This window comes from Engystomops pustulosus, chromosome 11, assembly GCF_040894005.1.
Source record: "Engystomops pustulosus chromosome 11, aEngPut4.maternal, whole genome shotgun sequence".
In the NCBI taxonomy this organism is placed as follows: Eukaryota; Metazoa; Chordata; class Amphibia; order Anura; family Leptodactylidae; genus Engystomops; species Engystomops pustulosus.
Window position 1 is genome coordinate 18,702,407 of NC_092421.1, and position 23,737 is coordinate 18,726,143.

Consider the following 23,737-nt stretch of genomic DNA (forward strand, 5'->3'; position numbering starts at 1 on the left):
AACGTACCAATGCGAATATGGATCCATGTTCTCCTTGCAAAAAACAAGATAGCTGTCCTTGGATACGGCCACTCCCGCACCCTTGGATAGCTATGGTGTAAAATTACCAAGGGACAGGTGTGGGGGACATGCAGTCCAGACATTTCATATGCAAAAACTTTGTTTCTTTGTACAATCAGAGTTGGTTGTATCCAAGGACAATAATCTCGTTTCAAAGGGACAACAGGGCTACATTTATGGGAAATGAATATCACACAGGCACATTTTCTTTTTAATAACATCAAATTGAAGAAATGTATCAAAAGGAATTCAATTACATGTCAATATCCAGATGAGAATACCCCTTGTCGGTTACAGGTCAACTTACATTTTATGTATATGGCCAATATAAAAAAATGCAATAAAAAAGCAGAACCTTTTGTAATCCTGGAATCTCTTTGTATGTATAATAAACACTGAAATATACTTTTAATCTCTTATTGTGAAGAAAGAGGCTTTCCAGGCTAAAAAATACAAAATTGTGGTTATGGTCAGACCAGATCTCCTTCACCTACAGTCACCTCAACCAGTGCTCCCGTTTCCTCACAGTACCGCCTGTAACTGCTGGTGCTCCCATCACGAGTACTGCCACAAGCCTGAAACTGACGCTGTAGCAGACTCGCAGCAGTGGTCAGGACAGAAATCCCACCTCTAAACACACATAAGCTGCCAGTAACAGGCAGCACCGTAGGCCAATGGGAGTACAGGAAAAGGAGAGTTGCAGGTTTTTAGTATTCCCCCTGCTATCAAGCTTTACACACTTTTTTTTTGCCTGGACAACCCCTTTAATTAGAGGATTTTTTTTAGAATCAACCTTTAGACTTAATGAACTCCACCCCAATCTGAAAATTGTCAGCTTTTGTTATTTTTGTACTAGACCAGAACATTGAAACAACAAAAAAAAAAGCATAAAGTCAACTTAAAGTGGAACTGCTTTTCACAAATATTTTTGGTTAAAAAAGCAGCTTTACATTAAAAAAAAGAAAAAATATAATATGAAAAACATTATACAATTACAATATGAAATGTCAACTTTTTTTTTTTCGCTCTGAATAAAATCTGCAATAAAGTGTGTGTTTTATAGGCGTGAATGCAGAAAAAAAAATACATCCCTATATCATATATATTCATTCTTTCACATGTGATACGGAATACTTTCTTTAAAAATTAAAAAATGATTTAAGACTGCCTACTGACCATACAATCAAGACGAGGAAGGCACTAGAAACATGTACAAATCTCTCTCCACGCAGATCTTCTCCGATATGTAAAAATCTTTAAAGGTTCATCTTTATCAACATCGTTTTGTTTTGTTTGTTTTTTTGGAAAAATAAAGGTAGGAAATACTTAGAAAATTCACTTTTACAACTGAGTAATTTTTTTTGTGTACTTTCTGCCACCGTTGCTAAAGATTTTTACAAAACCACATTTACTAAACCGCTCGCCGATTTTTTAGGGTTTTTTTGTTTGTTTTTTTAAACACAGAGCGACAGGTAGAAAGATTGGAGAACGCAAAGCTGCAGTCCCACGCAAAAAAAAAAAATTAAAATAAAAATTATTTTATGTAAAAAAAAAAAAAAAAAAAAATTTAGACTAACAAAAATCGTGGAGATTGCCAAAGTGATGAATGCACTGGATAAGGTGAGATACAAAAAACACACAAAAAAAAAAAAAAAAAAAAAAAAAAAAAAAAAAAAAAAACTTTCAAGGCTAAAAGTAAAAGGTTTATTTAAAAAAAAAAAAAAAAAAATAATAAAAAACAAAACCTGCCTGCTCGAGTAAACTCCTTAATTCGGTGGGACTGCAGCATCAGGTTGTCAGATACTTCAAAGCCTTCATAGAGACACTGGTTAGAAAATGGCTTCGAGCCCAATATTTAGGGTTAAGTGGTATGAAATTATGTTTTCCCAAGAAAATAATGCTTCATTCCCAGACATGACTGGAAAAAGACACACGCAGGGTATAAAATCTTTATGGTTTATGTGGTTTCTTCGTATACAAACACGCACAGCAGTGGGAAAGGTCGTCCCCACGTGGGTAGGAGGTTGTGTCTCAGTGCATGAGGAGCTAAAATGGTTGTCGGTTTCCATCGGTGGGTCCTTTGGAGAGTAAGTCATCACAGTGCTGACCAGGTAGATGAACAGGTCAAGGTAAGTTAACATAACGAGGGATGGTAGGTGTTTATGGCATGGTCCAGGAGTTCTTCGCACTTCTGAGGGAACACCGTGTGCTTACGCTTCATTTATCAGTCTGCTGTAGGCCGCCTGCCTCGTAGGCAGCAATGACCAAGGGATGGGCCATTGATAGGAGCGAGGTACAACACCGTGGACGTTCCTCTCAAAGTACTGGAAGGGTCTGTACCACCACACCCGGGAGAGGTGGTTTAATGGGGAAGCTTCTTTTAGCACCTTGAAGAATAAAACAAACAAAAAGTTTTAAGGGCCACTGGCGGGAGAGACACACACACACACACACACACACACACACACACACAATGGCCACTGGCGGGAGAGACACACACACACACACACACACACAATGGCCACTGGCGGGAGAGACACACACACACACACAATGGCCACTGGCGGGAGAGACACACACACACACACAATGGCCACTGGCGGGAGAGACACACACACACACACAATGGCCACTGGCGGGAGAGACACACACACACACACAATGGCCACTGGCGGGAGAGACACACACACACACACACACACACACAATGGCCACTGGCGGGAGAGACACACACACACACACAATGGCCACTGGCGGGAGAGACACACACACACACACAATGGCCACTGGCGGGAGAGACACACACACACACACAATGGCCACTGGCGGGAGAGACACACACACACACACACACACAATGGCCACTGGCGGGAGAGACACACACACACACACACAATGGCCACTGGCGGGAGAGACACACACACACACACACACACAATGGCCACTGGCGGGAGAGACACACACACACACACACACACACACAATGGCCACTGGCGGGAGAGACACACACACACACAATGGCCACTGGCGGGAGAGACACACACACACACAATGGCCACTGGCGGGAGAGACACACACACACACACACACACACAATGGCCACTGGCGGGAGAGACACACACACACACACACACACACACAATGGCCACTGGCGGGAGAGACACACACACACACACACACACACACACACACAATGGCCACTGGCGGGAGAGACACACACACACACACAATGGCCACTGGCGGGAGAGACACACACACACACACACACAATGGCCACTGGCGGGAGAGACACACACACACACACACAATGGCCACTGGCGGGAGAGACACACACACACACACACAATGGCCACTGGCGGGAGAGACACACACACACACACACACACACACACACACACACACAATGGCCACTGGCGGGAGAGACACACACACACACACACACACACACACACACACACACACACAATGGCCACTGGCGGGAGAGACACACACACACACACACACACACACACACAATGGCCACTGGCGGGAGAGACACACACACACACAATGGCCACTGGCGGGAGAGACACACACACACACACAATGGCCACTGGCGGGAGAGACACACACACACACACAATGGCCACTGGCGGGAGAGACACACACACACACACACACACACACACACACACACAATGGCCACTGGCGGGAGAGACACACACACACACAATGGCCACTGGCGGGAGAGACACACACACACACACAATGGCCACTGGCGGGAGAGACACACACACACACACACAATGGCCACTGGCGGGAGAGACACACACACACACACACACACAATGGCCACTGGCGGGAGAGACACACACACACACACACACACACACACACACAATGGCCACTGGCGGGAGAGACATACACACACACACACACACACAATGGCCACTGGCGGGAGAGACACACACACACACACACACACACAATGGCCACTGGCGGGAGAGACACACACACACACACAATGGCCACTGGCGGGAGAGACACACACACACACACACACACAATGGCCACTGGCGGGAGAGACACACACACAATGGCCACTGGCGGGAGAGACACACACACACACACACACACACACACACACACACACAATGGCCACTGGCGGGAGAGACACACACACACACACAATGGCCACTGGCGGGAGAGACACACACACACACACACACACACACAATGGCCACTGGCGGGAGAGACACACACACACACACACAATGGCCACTGGCGGGAGAGACACACACACACACACAATGGCCACTGGCGGGAGAGACACACACACAATGGCCACTGGCGGGAGAGACACACACACAATGGCCACTGGCGGGAGAGACACACACACAATGGCCACTCGCGGGAGAGACACACACACAATGGCCACTCGCGGGAGAGACACACACACAATGGCCACTCGCGGGAGAGACACACACACAATGGCCACTCGCGGGAGAGACACACACACAATGGCCACATAGCACCACAGTACTGAAGTTTTCCTATAGTAGAAGTTTGCCAGGACTCTGCTTTTCAACGTTTGCTTGTGGATAAAATTTAAAAGTGAGCAACCCCTTTAAAAGAAACCTACCACTTAGAATGGTAGGGGTAAGCTGTAAGTACCGAGCACCAGCTCAGGGTGAGCTGGTGCCGGTACTTACTTTCGTTAGTGTTAATAACCGCTGTATCGCGGTTTTAACACTTTTTAAACTTTAGAGCAGAAGGGGCTCCGGCGCTCCCATGCGCGCAACGTCTCCTGCATTTCCTATGTAGGCGCGCGCACGCAGCGCCGAAGACTGTTCTGAGCTGGTGCTCGGTACTTACAGCTTACCCCTGCCATTCTAAAATGGTAGGTTTCCTTTAACATTTTAAAATCAAGTGCAATACCAAGCATAGCCTCGATACAATATATGGCACTGTACGTTAAGGTGATTAGGTAGTGGTGCAGTTTATTGATTTACTTTTAATTAGAGGTATTTGGGGACAATCCAATTTTTAGTATGAAGGTGGGAAAGAGCTACAATTCCAACAAATAATTGATATGATTTGGGTAAGGAAATGTTATACATTTTTCCAATATACTTTATGTATCAATTCCAGTTTTCTAGATCTCTGCTTGCTGTCCTTCTATAGAAAGCTTCAATAATTATTCCCAGTGAATAGAAATCTGTCCATGGTCGTGTGATGGACTAGTAGGTGCAGAGGCAGTTATCACATGGATCGGATTACTCTGATAATAACGGCTCCTGCACCTGTGTGACATCACATGACCAGGGACAGATTTCTATCCACTGGAAGTAAACACAGAAGCTTCCTACAGCAGGACAGCAAGCAGAGATCTAGCAAAGGAATTGATATAGAAGATATATAGGAACATTGTATAACTTCATTACACAAAATATCAATTATTTGCTGAAAATGGACAACCCCTTTAAGACACCATATGATCATATACACATCCACATAAAATGGCCTCTTGCAGTATAGATAGACCGTGTCCTGCCCATTCCCCGATGATCACTGGATCAGCTAGGAACAACTTTCTAACCAGTTTCCTTAAAGGGGTGTTATCATTTCAGCAAATAAATGTTATTGCTTGTATTATGAAAAGATACAGAAAGTATATTGGAAAATGATTGTATCAATTCCTTATGGTTTTCTAGATCTCTGCTTGCTGTCCATTTATAGAAAGCTTCTATGTCACTTCCAGTGGATAGAAATCTGACCATGGTCACACAGGTGCGCGGCTCGTTAGTATCACAGAGAGTAATCAGAGCCGTGTGATGTAACGAGCCGTGCACCAGTGTGACCATGGTCAGATTTCTATCCACTGGAAGTGACATAGAAGCTTTCTATAAATGGACAGCAAGCAGAGATCTAGAAAACCATAAGGAATTGATACAGAAAGTATATTGGAAAATGGTTGTATCAATTCCTTATGGTTTTCTAGATCTCTGCTTGCTGTCCATTTATAGAAAGCTTCTATGTTTACTTCCAGTGGATAGAAATCTGACCATGGTCACACAGGTGCGCGGCTCGTTACATCACACGGCTCTGATTACGCTCTGTGATACTAACGAGCCGCGCACCTGTGTGACCATGGTCAGATTTCTATCCACTGGAAGTAAACATAGAAGCTTTCTATGGGATGACAGCGAGCAGAGATCTAGAAAACCATGAGGAATTGATACAGAAAGTATATTGGGAAATGGTATAACTTTTCAGAATACAAACAATATCATTACGCAGCAGTTTTACTCCTGTTTATTATAGAAGCAGGTGGCCGCTCGCGCTCCACACGCCTGTAATGTACCCGCCTTATGTACACACATTAATATGATGTAATAAATGCCTCTACAGAAGAAATCAAAGATAAACCAAGTGACAAAGCTCCCCGCAACACAAACACAAGGAAAAATAAATCCAGGCCCAGAGACCTGCCTGCCTCGCCAAGACAGACCGACAGGACAGGACAGACAGGGACAGGTCCCTGACAGCACCCGCCAAGTGTGTAATTATTATGTAATGCACATTGTAGAAGAGACTTAAAGGAAACCTATCATCAGGAATCCCAAGGTAGATCCTCCTGACATCTTAAGCCCTAAAGTATCTTTTTCTAATCCTAGAATATATCCTAACCTGATGTAAACGTGATATAACAATTTTCAGCAGAGGCTACTGGGGCGTGAGGTGGCATTTGCGGGATGTGGGTGTAAAGGCCCCAGTAGCCTCCGCTGTCCCACCACCTCCCTTCTCCTCGGCACGCTCCTTCAAGCTCTACAAAATGTGCAGTAGCCCCTGCCCGGTGCCGGCTGCAGAGCGAATGAGCCTATCGGAGCAGTATGGGGACTGAAAGGCTCCTGCGCATGCACAGGGCTTGAGAAAACCGCAAGCACAAACTATCGGCAGAGGAAGTAGGAGGTGGTGGGACCGCAGAGCCTCAAGTCCCACAACCTGGAGAGACCTCTCTATGCCTCGGTGGACGCTGCATGTATGTTGGATACAGTTAAGATCATGTTAGGAAAAGTTATAGGATTAGGCAGAGAAAGTTTGGGACAGTGATGGCGAACCTTTTAGACACAGAGTGCCCAAACTACAACCAAAACCCACTTTTATGTTGCAAAGTGCCAACATGACAATTTGAGCAGTAACCTATTGATTTCTGCTGTATCACAAGTTTCAGTTGTATTGGCGTCCTGAGGACACCAATACAATAGAAAGCAGGAGACATTTGGATTGTAGCTTCCATCCAGGGTCCCCCGAAGAGGAAGAATCAGGGGACCCAAAGCAAGAACATCAATGACTATCCATTTCTGTCCATACCGTCTCGCTCCTCCTGTAATCCTGGCAGCCAATTAGGTGTCACTTTAAAAAAAAGCACGTCATAGCATGTCGATGGCTGTCTTGGACTGCAGGAGGAAGCCTTGAGTCCTATCGGGTAAATTCTGTGCTGGGTACCCACAGAAAGGGCTCCGAGTGCCACCTCTGGCACCCGTGCCATAGGTTCGCCACCACTGGCTTAGGAGGTTAGGATGAACCAACCTTAAAAAGTTAGGATTCCTGAGGGTAGGTTTCCTTTAAACTACTCAAAACCTTGAAGATTCAGGTGACATCAACCCCACCATGTCACTACCTACAAGAGGACTTGCAGGAACTCCTGTGACTCTGAATACAGGGGTTTCTGTCCTCCAAAGTCATGTGAGAAGAGTCATATTTTTCCTGGAAAGTCGCTTTCCAGGCTGCAGGGGGAGTGTCACGGCATCTTCAGTTCATTATTCTCTTAATCAGGTCATTAATCAGATCACATCAGGCTTGTGGTTCTGTGGACACACAGGCCACGGTATCGCACCAGAATCACTTTTCCAGGGGCATCTGAACTGACTCATCTCAGGCAATTTTTTTATAGGTAAATTTTGAGATTTTACATAAAAAAAACTATTCTAGAAGGACATTTCATACCCTACCTGAGGGGGCTCGTAGTTCACTGCTGATGGGTTCTCTCAATATAATGATAAGCTATGGAGGAGAGGAAGAGGGGCCTAGAGACCATGCTCAGCAATATGCAACACCCCCAAATCATAAAGACAACATAATAAAGCCAGTGCACCCCAGACTACACGGTTTATACACAAGGTATATACTTACTTGCTGGTTGGCCATTGTATGGTACCACCAGAAACACCTGGATGTGATGTAATAAGCGACTACGACGTCTACAGTGTAGTGGTCGTGCGCTAAAAGAATACAGAAGACGCCAACAACGCTGAGAAACCAGCAAATCCAGTGATACCACCAGAGACGCCGAGGAGAATCTAATAAAACAAAAAACACAAAAGAGCTTCAAAATTAGGTCAAAGGTACAGTAATCCAATATGATCAGATGAAACATAAATATAAGACAACTATGAAGAGATACAAAACACATTAAGAGCACCAGGATGCAAACCTGATCTACAGGCAGCATGTTATAGAGCAGGAGGAGATTGTACATGTCATGCCATTTGAAGGAAGCATGTTGTTATAGAGCAGGAGGAGAGGAGCAGATTGTACATGTCAGGCCATTTGAAGGCAGCATGTTGTTATAGAGCAGGAGGAGCCGAGCAGATTGTACATGTCAGGCCATTTGAAGGCAGCATGTTGTTATAGAGCAGATTGTACATGTCAGGCCATTTGAAGGCAGCATGTTGTTATAGAGCAGGAGGAGCCGAGCAGATTGTACATGTCAGGCCATTTGAAGGCAGCATGTTGTTATAGAGCAGATTGTACATGTCAGGCCATTTGAAGGCAGCATGTTGTTATAGAGCAGGAGGAGCCGAGCAGATTGTACATGTCAGGCCATTTGAAGGCAGCATGTTGTTATAGAGCAGGAGGAGCCGAGCAGATTGTACATGTCAGGCCATTTGAAGGCAGCATGTTGTTATAGAGCAGGAGGAGAGGAGCAGATTGTACATGTCAGGCCATTTGAAGGAAGCATGTTGTTATAGAGCAGGATGAGAGGAGCAGATTGTACATGTCATGCCATTTGAAGGAAGCATGTTGTTATAGAGCAGGAAGAGAGGAGCAGATTGTACATGCCAGGCCATTTGAAGGCAGCATGTTGTTATAGAGCAGAGCAGGAGCGGAGCAGGTTTTCATGGTGCCAGTTTTCCAGACCAGAAGATATGGGACACAGGCCAATGGACTGTACATTTACTTACACTCTTTTATGAACATATATGTCAGTGTTAACATGACTGTGTGGCCGCTGTACAGATAGTCCCCACACATGGTGTGAGCGCCTGTGATTGATAGACCACCTCCTGCTATCATCTTTAAGATCCTCCTCAGCTGAGCCTCCGTGTTGCCAAAAAGCTGAAATAGAAAAAGATAATAATACATTCATTGATGGTCATTTTATAATAGTTTATTAAAACAAAAATCAGATTATTTCATCTATAACTCATGCATTTTTTACTTCCAGATCCAAAACAAACAAAACACGAAACCAGGGAGGGTTGATGGAGGACCACCCTGGACGTAAGATTGTCACAGCTAGACAGGCTACAATTTCCCAGCTCGGCTCGGAGCGCTCATAGGCAAATTACTATTGTAAAGAACCATCAACTCTACTCATATATGTACTCTAATAAAGTGTGACCACAAGATACAACATTACACAGTAAGGGGACAGTCAGACGGCTGGAATGGGGGCCAAAATGGAAGTCTATGGCTCCCGATCACCGTCCTATAGATGGGGGAGGGGTGAGGAGCGGCCACCCCTCCCCCCTCCTGGCCCTTAGCTTGCCCTGGATCCGGTCCGTCAGCACGTAGCCTGACCCGCACACATTTACACTGCCGCTATTGCCACATTTTGACCACAACTGTTCAGTAGACACAACAACCAAGCCGGCCGCATATACCGAGAACTTCATATGTAATGTGCGCCCATTAATAACCAGATTACTCTCTATATATATTTTTATAATCCTGCCAATATACAAGTCAGACAAAACCTGGTAAGTTTGATGGCATCTGATGGGAGAAGGATGCATCACACGTCACCAACTTGACACACTGAACATGCAGCCTGATGTGCCAGGTGTAACGTTATAGAGTAGGAGGAGCAGAGTGCATACTGTAAGGTATATAGAATTATGACAAACTATTCTATGTAGTTTGACGTCTTCTAATATCGGACTTTTAAAAGGGAACCTGCCACCACATTTTCACAGCTAGTGACAGTTAATAGGTCTCTATAGGGACCTAACTGAAACCCTACTTTTAGCTACAAGTTGTTGCCTTACATCCACATTATCTTATATTACCTGCCATCAGAGGGGGAGTGTCTGGCATGGCTGGCCCCTCCCATCTCTTCCTCCCCAAGTCCAATGCCTCTTAGCAGTCAGCAATTAATGTCATGTGACCAGGGCGATGTCATCTACAGTCCTTTACCCAGTTAGGTTCATAATATCTGCCTCATGTATATATCTGATGACATGAAATCACAGTATGCCACATGGAGGATGAGGAGGAATAGAAGGCCATAGAGACTGCTGTGATTTCATGTCATCAGATATATACATAGGGTAGACATTGCATATGTAATAGGACCTTCAATGACATCACCCTGGCCACATGATATGTAACAAGAGCGCTCTATATGTTCCACACAGCAGAATGTCCTAACAGTGAGACCTGTCAATCAGTAACAAAGAGGCGGGGCAATGCAGGTAACATTTAACATGGAGTAAATGTATATGCAACCCACCAAACTGATTTGCAGCCATGGAAAGGAACCATTTACATATAAAAAGGGCAATGTTTTTGAATCATAGTTTTTGATGAAGTATTTATTTGGGGTGGGTTAAATCTAAATGGCAGGTTCTCTTTATATTCATTTGTGTGTCTGCCCTTTCTTTGATCTTTGTATTAGGAGACAATATTAAAGAGCAGTTACAGCGAATCTTCGTTCTTTCTGTTCTGTAACATGCTGCCTGCAGATAGGACACTACGGACAATCTGCTCCTCCTGCTCTATTCCATACTACAGAGTATTTGCTGATCAGTCCAGTAGGCTGTCCCAAACAATATTTGGCAGCTCCTCCTGCTCCATAGGACACAATGTACAATCTACCTGGCTCCGCCTACTCTATAAGATGCTGACTGCTGATAGGATGCTGTAAAGAATCTTCACACCTCCTGTCAGCTGTTAGGACACCATGTACAATGTGCTCCGCTCCTCCTGCTCTATAACATGTTGTAAATATGTTGACGGGTTCATTGAAGGATAATACATATTAAGAAAAGTTTATTAAGTTTAATATATGTTTTTGTTTTTTTTTGCTCGTTAATTTCAAAAAGGTTAAAAAAAATTCCTTAATTATTGTAGGATTGATTGAAATGTAGGAGTCTTAATACTAATTACATTAATTAGATGGAAAGTTCATGCTAATCAGGACCAGACACTGTATCCAACACTACACACTGGAGCAGAATGAGAAATCATACAGCGCAGAGGCCGCCAGATCCATGGAGCACCCCCCCCCCCCCCGGCGCGCTCGCTAAGGGCGCCAATACAGTGGCCTTATGATGAATAGCTACCCTACATATATACAGCCTGGTGAGGGCTTGTGAGCACCCATACACCCATAAGTGGCAGCACGTTTTATTAGTCATTCAGGGAAAGCACCTACAGTGTGAGCGACTCATCTACACAACAAGTAGGGATCACTATGAAAGTGCAGCCATTCCTCCTCTGCAGGCAGAGCTTTACTTCCCCATCATATGGAGGCCGTGTTATATCAGATCTATACTGGGATCCATCACTGCTGACCTGCCTGCAAAATTAAACAACCCCCCACTCTCCCTCCCCTCCCAAAATGACACTAGAATGAAAGATTCTGGGTCCCTGGAGGGTGCCGGTCCCGTCACATGTAATGAGCACTTTTAAAGCCATTTTCCCCCTAGACCAGCAGTGTAATATACACACATATAATACCACAGCCCACCACGACTACACAGGCCACAGACAGAGGCCACGTCATCCCCCAGCAGCCATACACAGTAATGTCCCCTATACACAGACACGTCATCCCCCAGCAGCCATACACAGTAATGTCCCCTATACACAGACACGTCATCCCCCAGCAGCCATACACAGTAATGTCCCCTATACACAGACACGTCATCCCCCAGCAGCCATACACAGTAATGTCCCCTATACACAGACACGTCATCCCCCAGCAGCCATACACAGTAATGTCCCCTATACACAGACACGTCATCCCCCAGCAGCCATACACAGTAATGTCCCCTATACACAGACACGTCATCCCCCAGCAGCCATACACAGTAATGTCCCCTATACACAGACACGTCATCCCCCAGCAGCCATACACAGTAATGTCCCCTATACACAGACACGTCATCCCCCAGCAGCCATACACAGTAATGTCCCCTATACACAGACACGTCATCCCCCAGCAGCCATACACAGTAATGTCCCCTATACACAGACACGTCATCCCCCAGCAGCCATACACAGTAATGTCCCCTATACACAGACACGTCATCCCCCAGCAGCCATACACAGTAATGTCCCCTATACACAGACACGTCATCCCCCAGCAGCCATACACAGTAATGTCCCCTATACACAGACACGTCATCCCCCAGCAGCCATACACAGTAATGTCCCCTATACACAGACACGTCATCCCCCAGCAGCCATACACAGTAATGTCCCCTATACACAGACACGTCATCCCCCAGCAGCCATACACAGTAATGTCCCCTATACACAGACACGTCATCCCCCAGCAGCCATACACAGTAATGTCCCCTATACACAGACACGTCATCCCCCAGCAGCCATACACAGTAATGTCCCCTATACACAGACACGTCATCCCCCAGCAGCCATACACAGTAATGTCCCCTATACACAGACACGTCATCCCCCAGCAGCCATACACAGTAATGGCCCCTATACACAGACACGTCATCCCCCAGCAGCCATACACAGTAATGGCCCCTATACACAGACACGTCATCCCCCAGCAGCCATACACAGTAATGGCCCCTATACACAGACACGTCATCCCCCAGCAGCCATACACAGTAATGTCCCCTATACACAGACACGTCATCCCCCAGCAGCCATACACAGTAATGTCCCCTATACACAGACACGTCATCCCCCAGCAGCCATACACAGTAATGGCCCCTATACACAGACACGTCATCCCCCAGCAGCCATACACAGTAATGTCCCCTATACACAGACACGTCATCCCCCAGCAGCCATACACAGTAATGGCCCCTATACACAGACACGTCATCCGCCAGCAGCCATACACAGTAATGGCCCCTATACACAGACACGTCATCCGCCAGCAGCCATACACAGTAATGTCCCCTATACACAGACACGTCATCCCCCAGCAGCCATACACAGTAATGTCCCCTATACACAGACACGTCATCCCCCAGCAGCCATACACAGTAATGGCCCCTATACACAGACACGTCATCCCCCAGCAGCCATACACAGTAATGTCCCCTATACACAGACACGTCATCCCCCAGCAGCCATACACAGTAATGGCCCCTATACACAGACACGTCATCCCCCAGCAGCCATACACAGTAATGGCCCCTATACACAGACACGTCATCCGCCAGCAGCCATACACAGTAATGTCCCCTATACACAGACACGTCATCCCCCAGCAGCCATACACAGTAATGTCCCCTATACACAGACACGTCATCCCCCAGCAGCCATACACAGTAATGGCCCCTATACACAGACACGTCATCCCCCAGCAGCCATACACAGTAATGGCCCCTATACACAGACAAGTCATCCCCCAGCAGCCATACACAGTAATGGCCCCTATACACAGACACGTCATCCCCCAGCAGCCATACACAGTAATGGCCCCTATACACAGACACGTCATCCCCCAGCAGCCATACACAGTAATGTCCCCTATACACAGACACGTCATCCCCCAGCAGCCATACACAGTAATGTCCCCTATACACAGACACGTCATCCCCCAGCAGCCATACACAGTAATGGCCCCTATACACAGACACGTCATCCCCCAGCAGCCATACACAGTAATGTCCCCTATACACAGACACGTCATCCCCCAGCAGCCATACACAGTAATGTCCCCTATACACAGACACGTCATCCCCCAGCAGCCATACACAGTAATGTCCCCTATACACAGACACGTCATCCCCCAGCAGCCATACACAGTAATGTCCCCTATACACAGACACGTCATCCCCCAGCAGCCATACACAGTAATGTCCCCTATACACAGACACGTCATCCCCCAGCAGCCATACACAGTAATGTCCCCTATACACAGACACGTCATCCCCCAGCAGCCATACACAGTAATGTCCCCTATACACAGACACGTCATCCCCCAGCAGCCATACACAGTAATGTCCCCTATACACAGACACGTCATCCCCCAGCAGCCATACACAGTAATGTCCCCTATACACAGACACGTCATCCCCCAGCAGCCATACACAGTAATGTCCCCTATACACAGACACGTCATCCCCCAGCAGCCATACACAGTAATGTCCCCTATACACAGACACGTCATCCCCCAGCAGCCATACACAGTAATGTCCCCTATACACAGACACGTCATCCCCCAGCAGCCATACACAGTAATGTCCCCTATACACAGACACGTCATCCCCCAGCAGCCATACACAGTAATGTCCCCTATACACAGACACGTCATCCCCCAGCAGCCATACACAGTAATGTCCCCTATACACAGACACGTCATCCCCCAGCAGCCATACACAGTAATGTCCCCTATACACAGACACGTCATCCCCCAGCAGCCATACACAGTAATGTCCCCTATACACAGACACGTCATCCCCCAGCAGCCATACACAGTAATGTCCCCTATACACAGACACGTCATCCCCCAGCAGCCATACACAGTAATGTCCCCTATACACAGACACGTCATCCCCCAGCAGCCATACACAGTAATGTCCCCTATACACAGACACGTCATCCCCCAGCAGCCATACACAGTAATGTCCCCTATACACAGACACGTCATCCCCCAGCAGCCATACACAGTAATGTCCCCTATACACAGACACGTCATCCCCCAGCAGCCATACACAGTAATGTCCCCTATACACAGACACGTCATCCCCCAGCAGCCATACACAGTAATGTCCCCTATACACAGACACGTCATCCCCCAGCAGCCATACACAGTAATGGCCCCTATACACAGACACGTCATCCCCCAGCAGCCATACACAGTAATGTCCCCTATACACAGACACGTCATCCCCCAGCAGCCATACACAGTAATGTCCCCTATACACAGACACGTCATCCCCCAGCAGCCATACACAGTAATGTCCCCTATACACAGACACGTCATCCCCCAGCAGCCATACACAGTAATGTCCCCTATACACAGACACGTCATCCCCCAGCAGCCATACACAGTAATGGCCCCTATACACAGACACGTCATCCCCCAGCAGCCATACACAGTAATGTCCCCTATACACAGACACGTCATCCCCCAGCAGCCATACACAGTAATGTCCCCTATACACAGACACGTCATCCCCCAGCAGCCATACACAGTAATGTCCCCTATACACAGACACGTCATCCCCCAGCAGCCATACACAGTAATGTCCCCTATACACAGACACGTCATCCCCCAGCAGCCATACACAGTAATGTCCCCTATACACAGACACGTCATCCCCCAGCAGCCATACACAGTAATGTCCCCTATACACAGACACGTCATCCCCCAGCAGCCATACACAGTAATGTCCCCTATACACAGACACGTCATCCCCCAGCAGCCATACACAGTAATGTCCCCTATACACAGACACGTCATCCCCCAGCAGCCATACACAGTAATGTCCCCTATACACAGACACGTCATCCCCCAGCAGCCATACACAGTAATGTCCCCTATACACAGACACGTCATCCCCCAGCAGCCATACACAGTAATGTCCCCTATACACAGACACGTCATCCCCCAGCAGCCATACACAGTAATGGCCCCTATACACAGACACGTCATCCCCCAGCAGCCATACACAGTAATGTCCCCTATACACAGACACGTCATCCCCCAGCAGCCATACACAGTAATGTCCCCTATACACAGACACGTCATCCCCCAGCAGCCATACACAGTAATGTCCCCTATACACAGACACGTCATCCCCCAGCAGCCATACACAGTAATGGCCCCTATACACAGACACGTCATCCCCCAGCAGCCATACACAGTAATGTCCCCTATACACAGACACGTCATCCCCCAGCAGCCATACACAGTAATGTCCCCTATACACAGACACGTCATCCCCCAGCAGCCATACACAGTAATGGCCCCTATACACAGACACGTCATCAGGACAATTAAGCTTGTGATAAGCTTAAAAAAAAAAAAAAAAAAAAGTGAATTATTAATACTATAATAAAGCTTAAAGTAACTGTGCTGAAGAATCATAGGAGACTATAGATAAAACCTATTATTAGATGATATCAAGCCTAGGAAATTTGTGAATGCAGCTCAGCAGCACAGTACAGGACGCATCATGTGCAGCGACTACTTTTTCTTAAGGAGGTCGTCCAGTTTCCAAAAAAAAAAAAAAAAGTATTGATATTGTTTGTGTAGTATATAGTAATGTTGTGTCTATACTTTTTGCACCAAATTCTCCCTTGCTCGGCTCGTTATATCCCCGGTCATGTGAGGTCACACAGGTGCTCGGCTTGTTATATTCCTGGTCATGTGATGTCACACAGGTGCACGGCTCGTTATATCCCTGGCTATGTGATGTCACACAGGTGCTTAGCTCGTTATATCCCCGGTCATGTGACGTCACACAGGTGCACGGCTCGTTATATATCCCTGGTCATGTGAGGTCACACAGATGCATGGCTCGTTATATATCCCTGGTCATGTGATGTCACACAGATGCAGGGCTCATTATATATCCCTGGTCATGTGAGGTCACACAGATGCATGGCTCGTTATATATCCCTGGTCATGTGATGTCACACAGGTGCACGGCTCGTTATATATCCCTGGTCATGTGATGTCACACAGATGCATGGCTCGTTATATATCCCTGGTCATGTGACGTCACACAGATGCACGGCTCGTTATATATCCCTGGTCATGTGAGGTCACACAGATGCATGGCTCGTTATATATCCCTGGTCATGTGATGTCACACAGATGCAGGGCTCATTATATATCCCTGGTCATGTGAGGTCACACAGATGCATGGCTCGTTATATATCCCTGGTCATGTGATGTCACACAGATGCATGGCTCGTTATATCCCTGGTCATGTGAGGTCACACAGATGCAGGGCTCATTATATATCCCTGGTCATGTGACGTCACACAGGTGCACGGCTCGTTATATATCCCTGGTCATGTGATGTCACACAGATGCATGGCTCGTTATATCCCTGGTCATGTGAGGTCACACAGGTGCTTAGCTTGTTATATCCCTAGCCATGTGATGTCACACAGGTGCATGGCTCGTTATATCCCTGGCCATGTGATGTCACACAGGTGCTCAGCTCGTTATATCCCTGGTCATGTGATGTCACACAGATGCACGGCTCGTTATATATCCCTGGCCATGTGAGGTCACACAGGTGCTTGGCTTGTTATATCCCTGGTCATGTGAGGTCACACAGGTGCTTGGCTTGTTATATCCCTAGCCATGTGAGGTCACACAGATGCAGGGCTCGTTATATATCCCCGGTCATGTGAGGTCACACAGGTGCTTGGCTTGTTATATCCCTGGTCATGTGAGGTCACACAGATGCAGGGCTCGTTATATATCCCCGGTCATGTGAGGTCACACAGATGCAGGGCTCGTTATATATCCCCGGTCATGTGAGGTCACACAGATGCAGGGCTCGTTATATATCCCCGGTCATGTGAGGTCACACAGATGCAGGGCTCGTTATATATCCCCGGTCATGTGAGGTCACACAGATGCAGGGCTCGTTATATATCCCCGGTCATGTGAGGTCACACAGATGCAGGGCTCGTTATATATCCCCGGTCATGTGAGGTCACACAGATGCAGGGCTCGTTATATATCCCCGGTCATGTGAGGTCACACAGATGCAGGGCTCGTTATATATCCCCGGTCATGTGAGGTCACACAGATGCAGGGCTCGTTATATATCCCCGGTCATGTGAGGTCACACAGATGCAGGGCTCGTTATATATCCCCGGTCATGCGAGGTCACACAGGTGCTCAGCTTGTTATATCAGAGCTGTGTGATATAACTATCTGTGCACCTGTGTGACATCACATGACCACAGAATGGATTTCATCTATAGGAAGTAAACACAGAAGCTTTAGAGGTGCTTTAGAAGGGTTAGAGGTGCTTTAGAAGGGTTAGAGGTGCTTCTGCACTATTAGTGATGCCCTTCCCCCCTTTATTTTAGATCGGGCTCCCTGGTGCATTAACAGTATTGTGCAGGATCCTCTGGCCAAAATTTCAATACTGTTCCAGGTTCACTCCATGACCTACGGCTACTATACACAGGTTAAAGGGGACTCCCTCCTCGGGGTGTAGCCTTGGAAACCATATGACGGAACAAAGCGATCGCGGCCTCAGAGTCACGGCTTCATTTCTCTGTCTCCCGTCAATAAATTTCCTTTACCTCGGTTCATCTTCATTGTGTGAACGTGAACTCATTGTATGAAGGTTGCGACGTCGCTCTGTCGAGCCGCGGACTCATTTCCTATTGATCCCCAAGATATGAAGATCTTTAGGGAGAAACGTATTAAGTACAAACGTCCATGTGCCTGGTGTTTTCTTGGAGATCAAAGACTGACCAAAAGGCAGCACCCCCTCCATACTCATCATGGTGTGTGTATAACACCTTCTCCCAAAGTTAAAATCCATAAGCAAATTTGGTAAAGAATAAAGAATTTTTGGTAAGTGATAAAGTATTTTGGTATTTTCTCATAACATTTAAAAAGATTTTTAGTGGTTGCAATTTTGTCTAATAGGGAACCCAACGGCAAAAATAAAATTCAGATAAAAATGTAGAGGAGGGTGTGCGGGAGCCCCAACCATTCACTGCACACCCTAAAATATAGCCCCCACATCTAAATGGATGGGAATACAGTGTCCCCCTGTTCCCTGGATTGCTGCTACACCTGTCTGTTTGATGGGTGGGGGTCCCAGCGACCCTCACCATTCAGATGGCTACCCCTTTACCCGTGGAGGGAACAACCCCTTTAAGGAGTCTTCTTCCTTCCCTGGACTACAGTAGTGTATGTAACCAGCACGATTTCCCCAGGGCTGGAACATAAAATGGCATGGAAGCTGCAGATATAGAAAGTATAGGTGTGGCCAGAAACAATGGACAAATTGGCCCTTATGTATACCTATATCTTATAGGTTACAATGGGATGGTGGCTCAATGGTTTAGCATTACAGCCTTGCAGCGCTGGGGTCCTGGGTGCAAATCTAATCCAGGTCAACATCTGCAAAGAGTTTGGATGTTGTCTCCGTGTTTGCGTGGGTTTCCTCCGGGTACTCAGGTTTCCTCCCAGGGTAGGTTGGTTAGATTGTGAGCCCCATTGGGGACAGGGACGGATTTGGCAAGCTCTGTGCTGTGCCGTTTCATATGACCATAGAATTAATCTAATGTTATTTTGTTTGTACACGATGCAGAAGATTATAAAACGTAGAGGCTTATTGAAAACGAGTTTCCTTTATTCAGATCTATGCGTCTCCACGGTGACAGACGGCAAACAAACCACGAGTGACCCTGAAGTCACACAGCCCCTTCTATCTGTTCTGTTGGGCGCTGCTGCTCCGATGCTTTCTCTACTCCATATTACACAATTATTTTTGTTGTGGATACATCTCCTTATTACCAGGGCGAGGTAATCTCGTTAACCTCTGATAAGCGGCTTTAGCTATGAATTTACACAGACTGGAGACCTGGGAGGCTGACAGATTTCTTCATCGGCAGAAAAAGAAAAAACAGAATGTACAAAAAGTATCCATCAGCAAAGAAGGTGAAACAAGAAGTAACGCCTTACACAACAGCGCCGTACAGCCGACTTCCTTCCTGCTCCACCAGGGGCATTACTATACACCACTTCTAAAAACATTTACTTTAGATTAGACACCAAACATTCAAAAAAAAATGTGGGGTCTTACAACTTTACTGGAAAAGCCAACGAAAAGGGTCATTTCTTAAATTTGAAAAACAAAAACAAAACACCTTACACAAGAAAATTAGGGCTAACAACAAACAAAACAAAAAAACTACAACAAAACAACAACAAAATAACCACACACAAAACGCAGTCTAGCACATCCATAGCAGGTGGAATGAGTTACACCAAAAAAACAACCCTTTGCTGTCCAAGCACAGACCAAATTTTTGCATTTGAACATCCATTATCGCCTTCCATCATAAAATGAGCCCGACAAAAATCTTTACGGACCCGTTAAAAAGTCCATGACTTTTAATGACTTCTGTTATTTAAGATTTTTGTTAGGATCATTTTATAAATGGATGTTCAAATGCAAGTGCGGTATTGTCTGTACTTTATTAGTTGTGACCACAGGTCACATGCGCGGCACCGCTACCTCCATTTCTCACTTTGACTTCTTTGAGTCCCTGAGAACTCCAGAAAACCAAAACAGAATACCCAAAATCAATAGCTACAAGCAATGAGACTGCAAATTTGGGGGAGAGAGTCTGTACCCATCTCCTACTGTGAACGGTGTGATCTTGTCATCTCTGTACACCTTTGCCTCCCTACCAGGGATTGTAAAAATTGAATATAAAAAGCTAAAAATTTTAACAAATTGGATCTTCTCTTAATACTAGTATGGAGAATTCTGGCTTTCCGGACACCAACCCATTTTTCCATTTCACACCAGAGCAGGAAATTAAAATATTTCTTCACAAACAGATATGAGAAGTACAGGAAAGCTATTTTTATAATACTTTTCCACGGCACAGCATAAAACCCACATGATGTGACCACTGAAGAGCCGCCAGCGAAAAGGAAGATTCCTCAACATCAGCCGCATCGCCTATGAATTATGCGGATGAGACTTGTTTGCCTGGAAGATTAAAGTCTTGCATCTTCCTATAAATGGTTAACAATATCACACGACTCGAGGGTTTTTATTTTAAATATGTAAATGGGTGAGATTTCACAAAAAAAGGGAGGGAATTCTTGAAAGTATATTTCATACCCTACCTGAGGGGGCTGGGAGTTTAATGGGGTCCCTTTAAGCTATGGCAATGCTTTCAACTATTGATGTCCACCGGACTGACAAAACAATACAATGGGGCACATTTACTAAGGGTCCATCGGACTCATTAACGTTGGGTTTCCCGAATTTTTTAGTTTTGCGCTGAGTTGCCCCAGGTTTTTGGCGCACCCGGTCGGATTGCGGCACATCGGCAGCCGGTGGACCTCATGCAGGAAATTGAGCGCACACTCTTAGTGAATCGCAGCAGCTCAGAATCCTCGTCGGACATTCCGGAACGTCGGCGTCAACGAGACGGGTAAGTAAATGTGCCCCAATGTGTCAATTACTTCAATGAATGGTTATTTACAGCGTTGACTAGAGCAGACACGTCAGGAGAGGGGACAGATCCTCTTGAGGTTTAATATCAATTATGGACTTTTAATTTATTGAAAAATTAATTAAAAAACCCAAATGAAAATAAATTTGCTTGCAGCACAAGAAGCGAGATGTTGATTGCCGAGCACGTAGCTGCTAGATTGACGATCGGAGGCGGTAATTGGATTATCACGGCTTGTGTTAATAGTTAGCTGGGAAGTAACAGGGTGCAATGTACGAGAGGCTCTTCTGCAGTCGCTGACTAACAAGACTTTGCTGATCAATTGGAAGCCTGGGAAATGGATTATTGATTCACTGCTGTCTGTGACACATCCGCTGCTCCATGGTCACCGTGAGGGATGTCTCTTTGTGACGGCAAAATCACCATATCCACAAACGGGTCAGGAGAATGTCACCAGACGACCATTCCGACACATCCTGATTATATAGCTACGTTTTCACACGGATCAGCTCCGGCTAAGGAATAGGAGACTAGGATTAGCCTATACATAGACTCAAATCATTGCCAGCGTCTTGTCGACCCATCATCTCCCTCCTAATAAACTCCTCGGCAGGATTATGCAGACACAGCGGATGCTAATCCCTCCATACAAGCCGCCCGCCGCTCCGTCCTCCTCCTGTATAATGTCACACATTGTTCTCCCGTTTTTATGCAATTAAGAAACAGAAGTAACCGTTCAAAAAAAAGGTAAAAGGAAGCCAAGATTTCCTGAAGACGCCATCCAGCCGCGTGCGATGCCTACAAAGGCCCCAGACGGAATCTTCAATTTCCTGTTCCGTCGCCTCAACTTAAAAAACTTGGACATTTGCATCAGTACTTGGCATGTAAATGCTGTGGTGATACTCAACCAGGAGGAGAATAATTGGGTTTTCAGAGAGACGGGCAGCTGCTGGAGAGGGATTGCAGCCAGCGAGATCCTTATTCATCTGTTGCGAGCTTGTAAAATAACCAATTTGCCTTTACATAAGAATTTACAGGCGGTCCCCTACTTAAGGACACCCGACTTACAGACAACCCATAGTTACAGACAGACCCCTCTGCCCACTGTGACCTCTGGTGAAGCTCTCTGGATGCTTTAAAATAGTCCCAGACTGCAATAATCAGCTTAAAATTGTCTGCAATGAAGCTTTATTGATAATTCTTGGTCCTATTACAGCAAAAAAATTTGAAACTCCAATTGTCACTGGGGCAAAAAAAAAAATTGTCGGGAACTACAATGATAAAATATACAGTTTCGACTTACATACAAATTCAACTTAAGAACAAACCTACAGTCCCTATCTTGTATGTAACCCGGGGACTGCCTGTACTATAGGAAAGCTGGAGCATCGTGGCACTGGAGGAAGGACCTGCAGCTCACACTATACAGTAATATAATACACTATATAGTAATAAACCTATAACTACTGCCATGTAAACTCTGCTGCTGGTAAAGCATCAATAGTAACTGGGGAGGAGGAGGAGGGAGCTCAGGGCTACTAAGGACGAAGGCCATCACTGTAACACATTGGTGACATTACCCGCACTAATCCTCTCCATACACATGAGCACTAGGAGCCGCACATTTACAGGCGTTCTCAAAGGTGAGCGAATCATTCAAGATCAGTTTTCCTAACGCATATTTTATAAGATTTGATCTGCTCCGAAACCATTTTGCTTTTATGGCCTTGGAAATCGGCATATAACCTTCTCTATTCCCCCAAAACAAATGTATACATAGTTGTTGTATGATAGTTGTCCGTTGTCTGTTCACACATTCGATCGATTTACATTATTTATTTAAAACCAAAACGCCAAAAGTTTTTTTTTTTTTTTTTTTTTAGGAAAAAGGAGATCTACCTCTCTGTATCTATATATCCCTACATGTCCCCTACTTAAGGATACGAGGCTTACGGACGTCCCTTAGTTAAAGACTCACCCCTCTGCCCCCTTCAGGGACGGACTGGGAAGCAAA

General features: G+C 46.0%; 1 protein-coding gene across 4 annotated transcripts in view; it reads right to left on the minus strand.

Moving 5' to 3' along the window:
* Positions 1–1,997: 1,997 nt before the first annotated feature.
* The window catches only part of SGMS1 (sphingomyelin synthase 1), a 180,325-nt gene continuing 158,585 nt past the window's right edge, over positions 1,998–23,737 (minus strand). For all 4 annotated transcript variants that reach the window (XM_072129931.1, XM_072129930.1, XM_072129932.1 and 1 more), the window contains 3 exons: positions 9,288–9,441; positions 8,236–8,402; positions 1,998–2,447 (listed from right to left, as the gene is read on the minus strand). In XM_072129931.1, the coding sequence (XP_071986032.1) occupies positions 2,271–2,447; positions 8,236–8,402; positions 9,288–9,441 (498 nt within the window). In that variant the 3' untranslated portion in view covers positions 1,998–2,270. The remainder of the gene's footprint in view (positions 2,448–8,235; positions 8,403–9,287; positions 9,442–23,737) is intronic.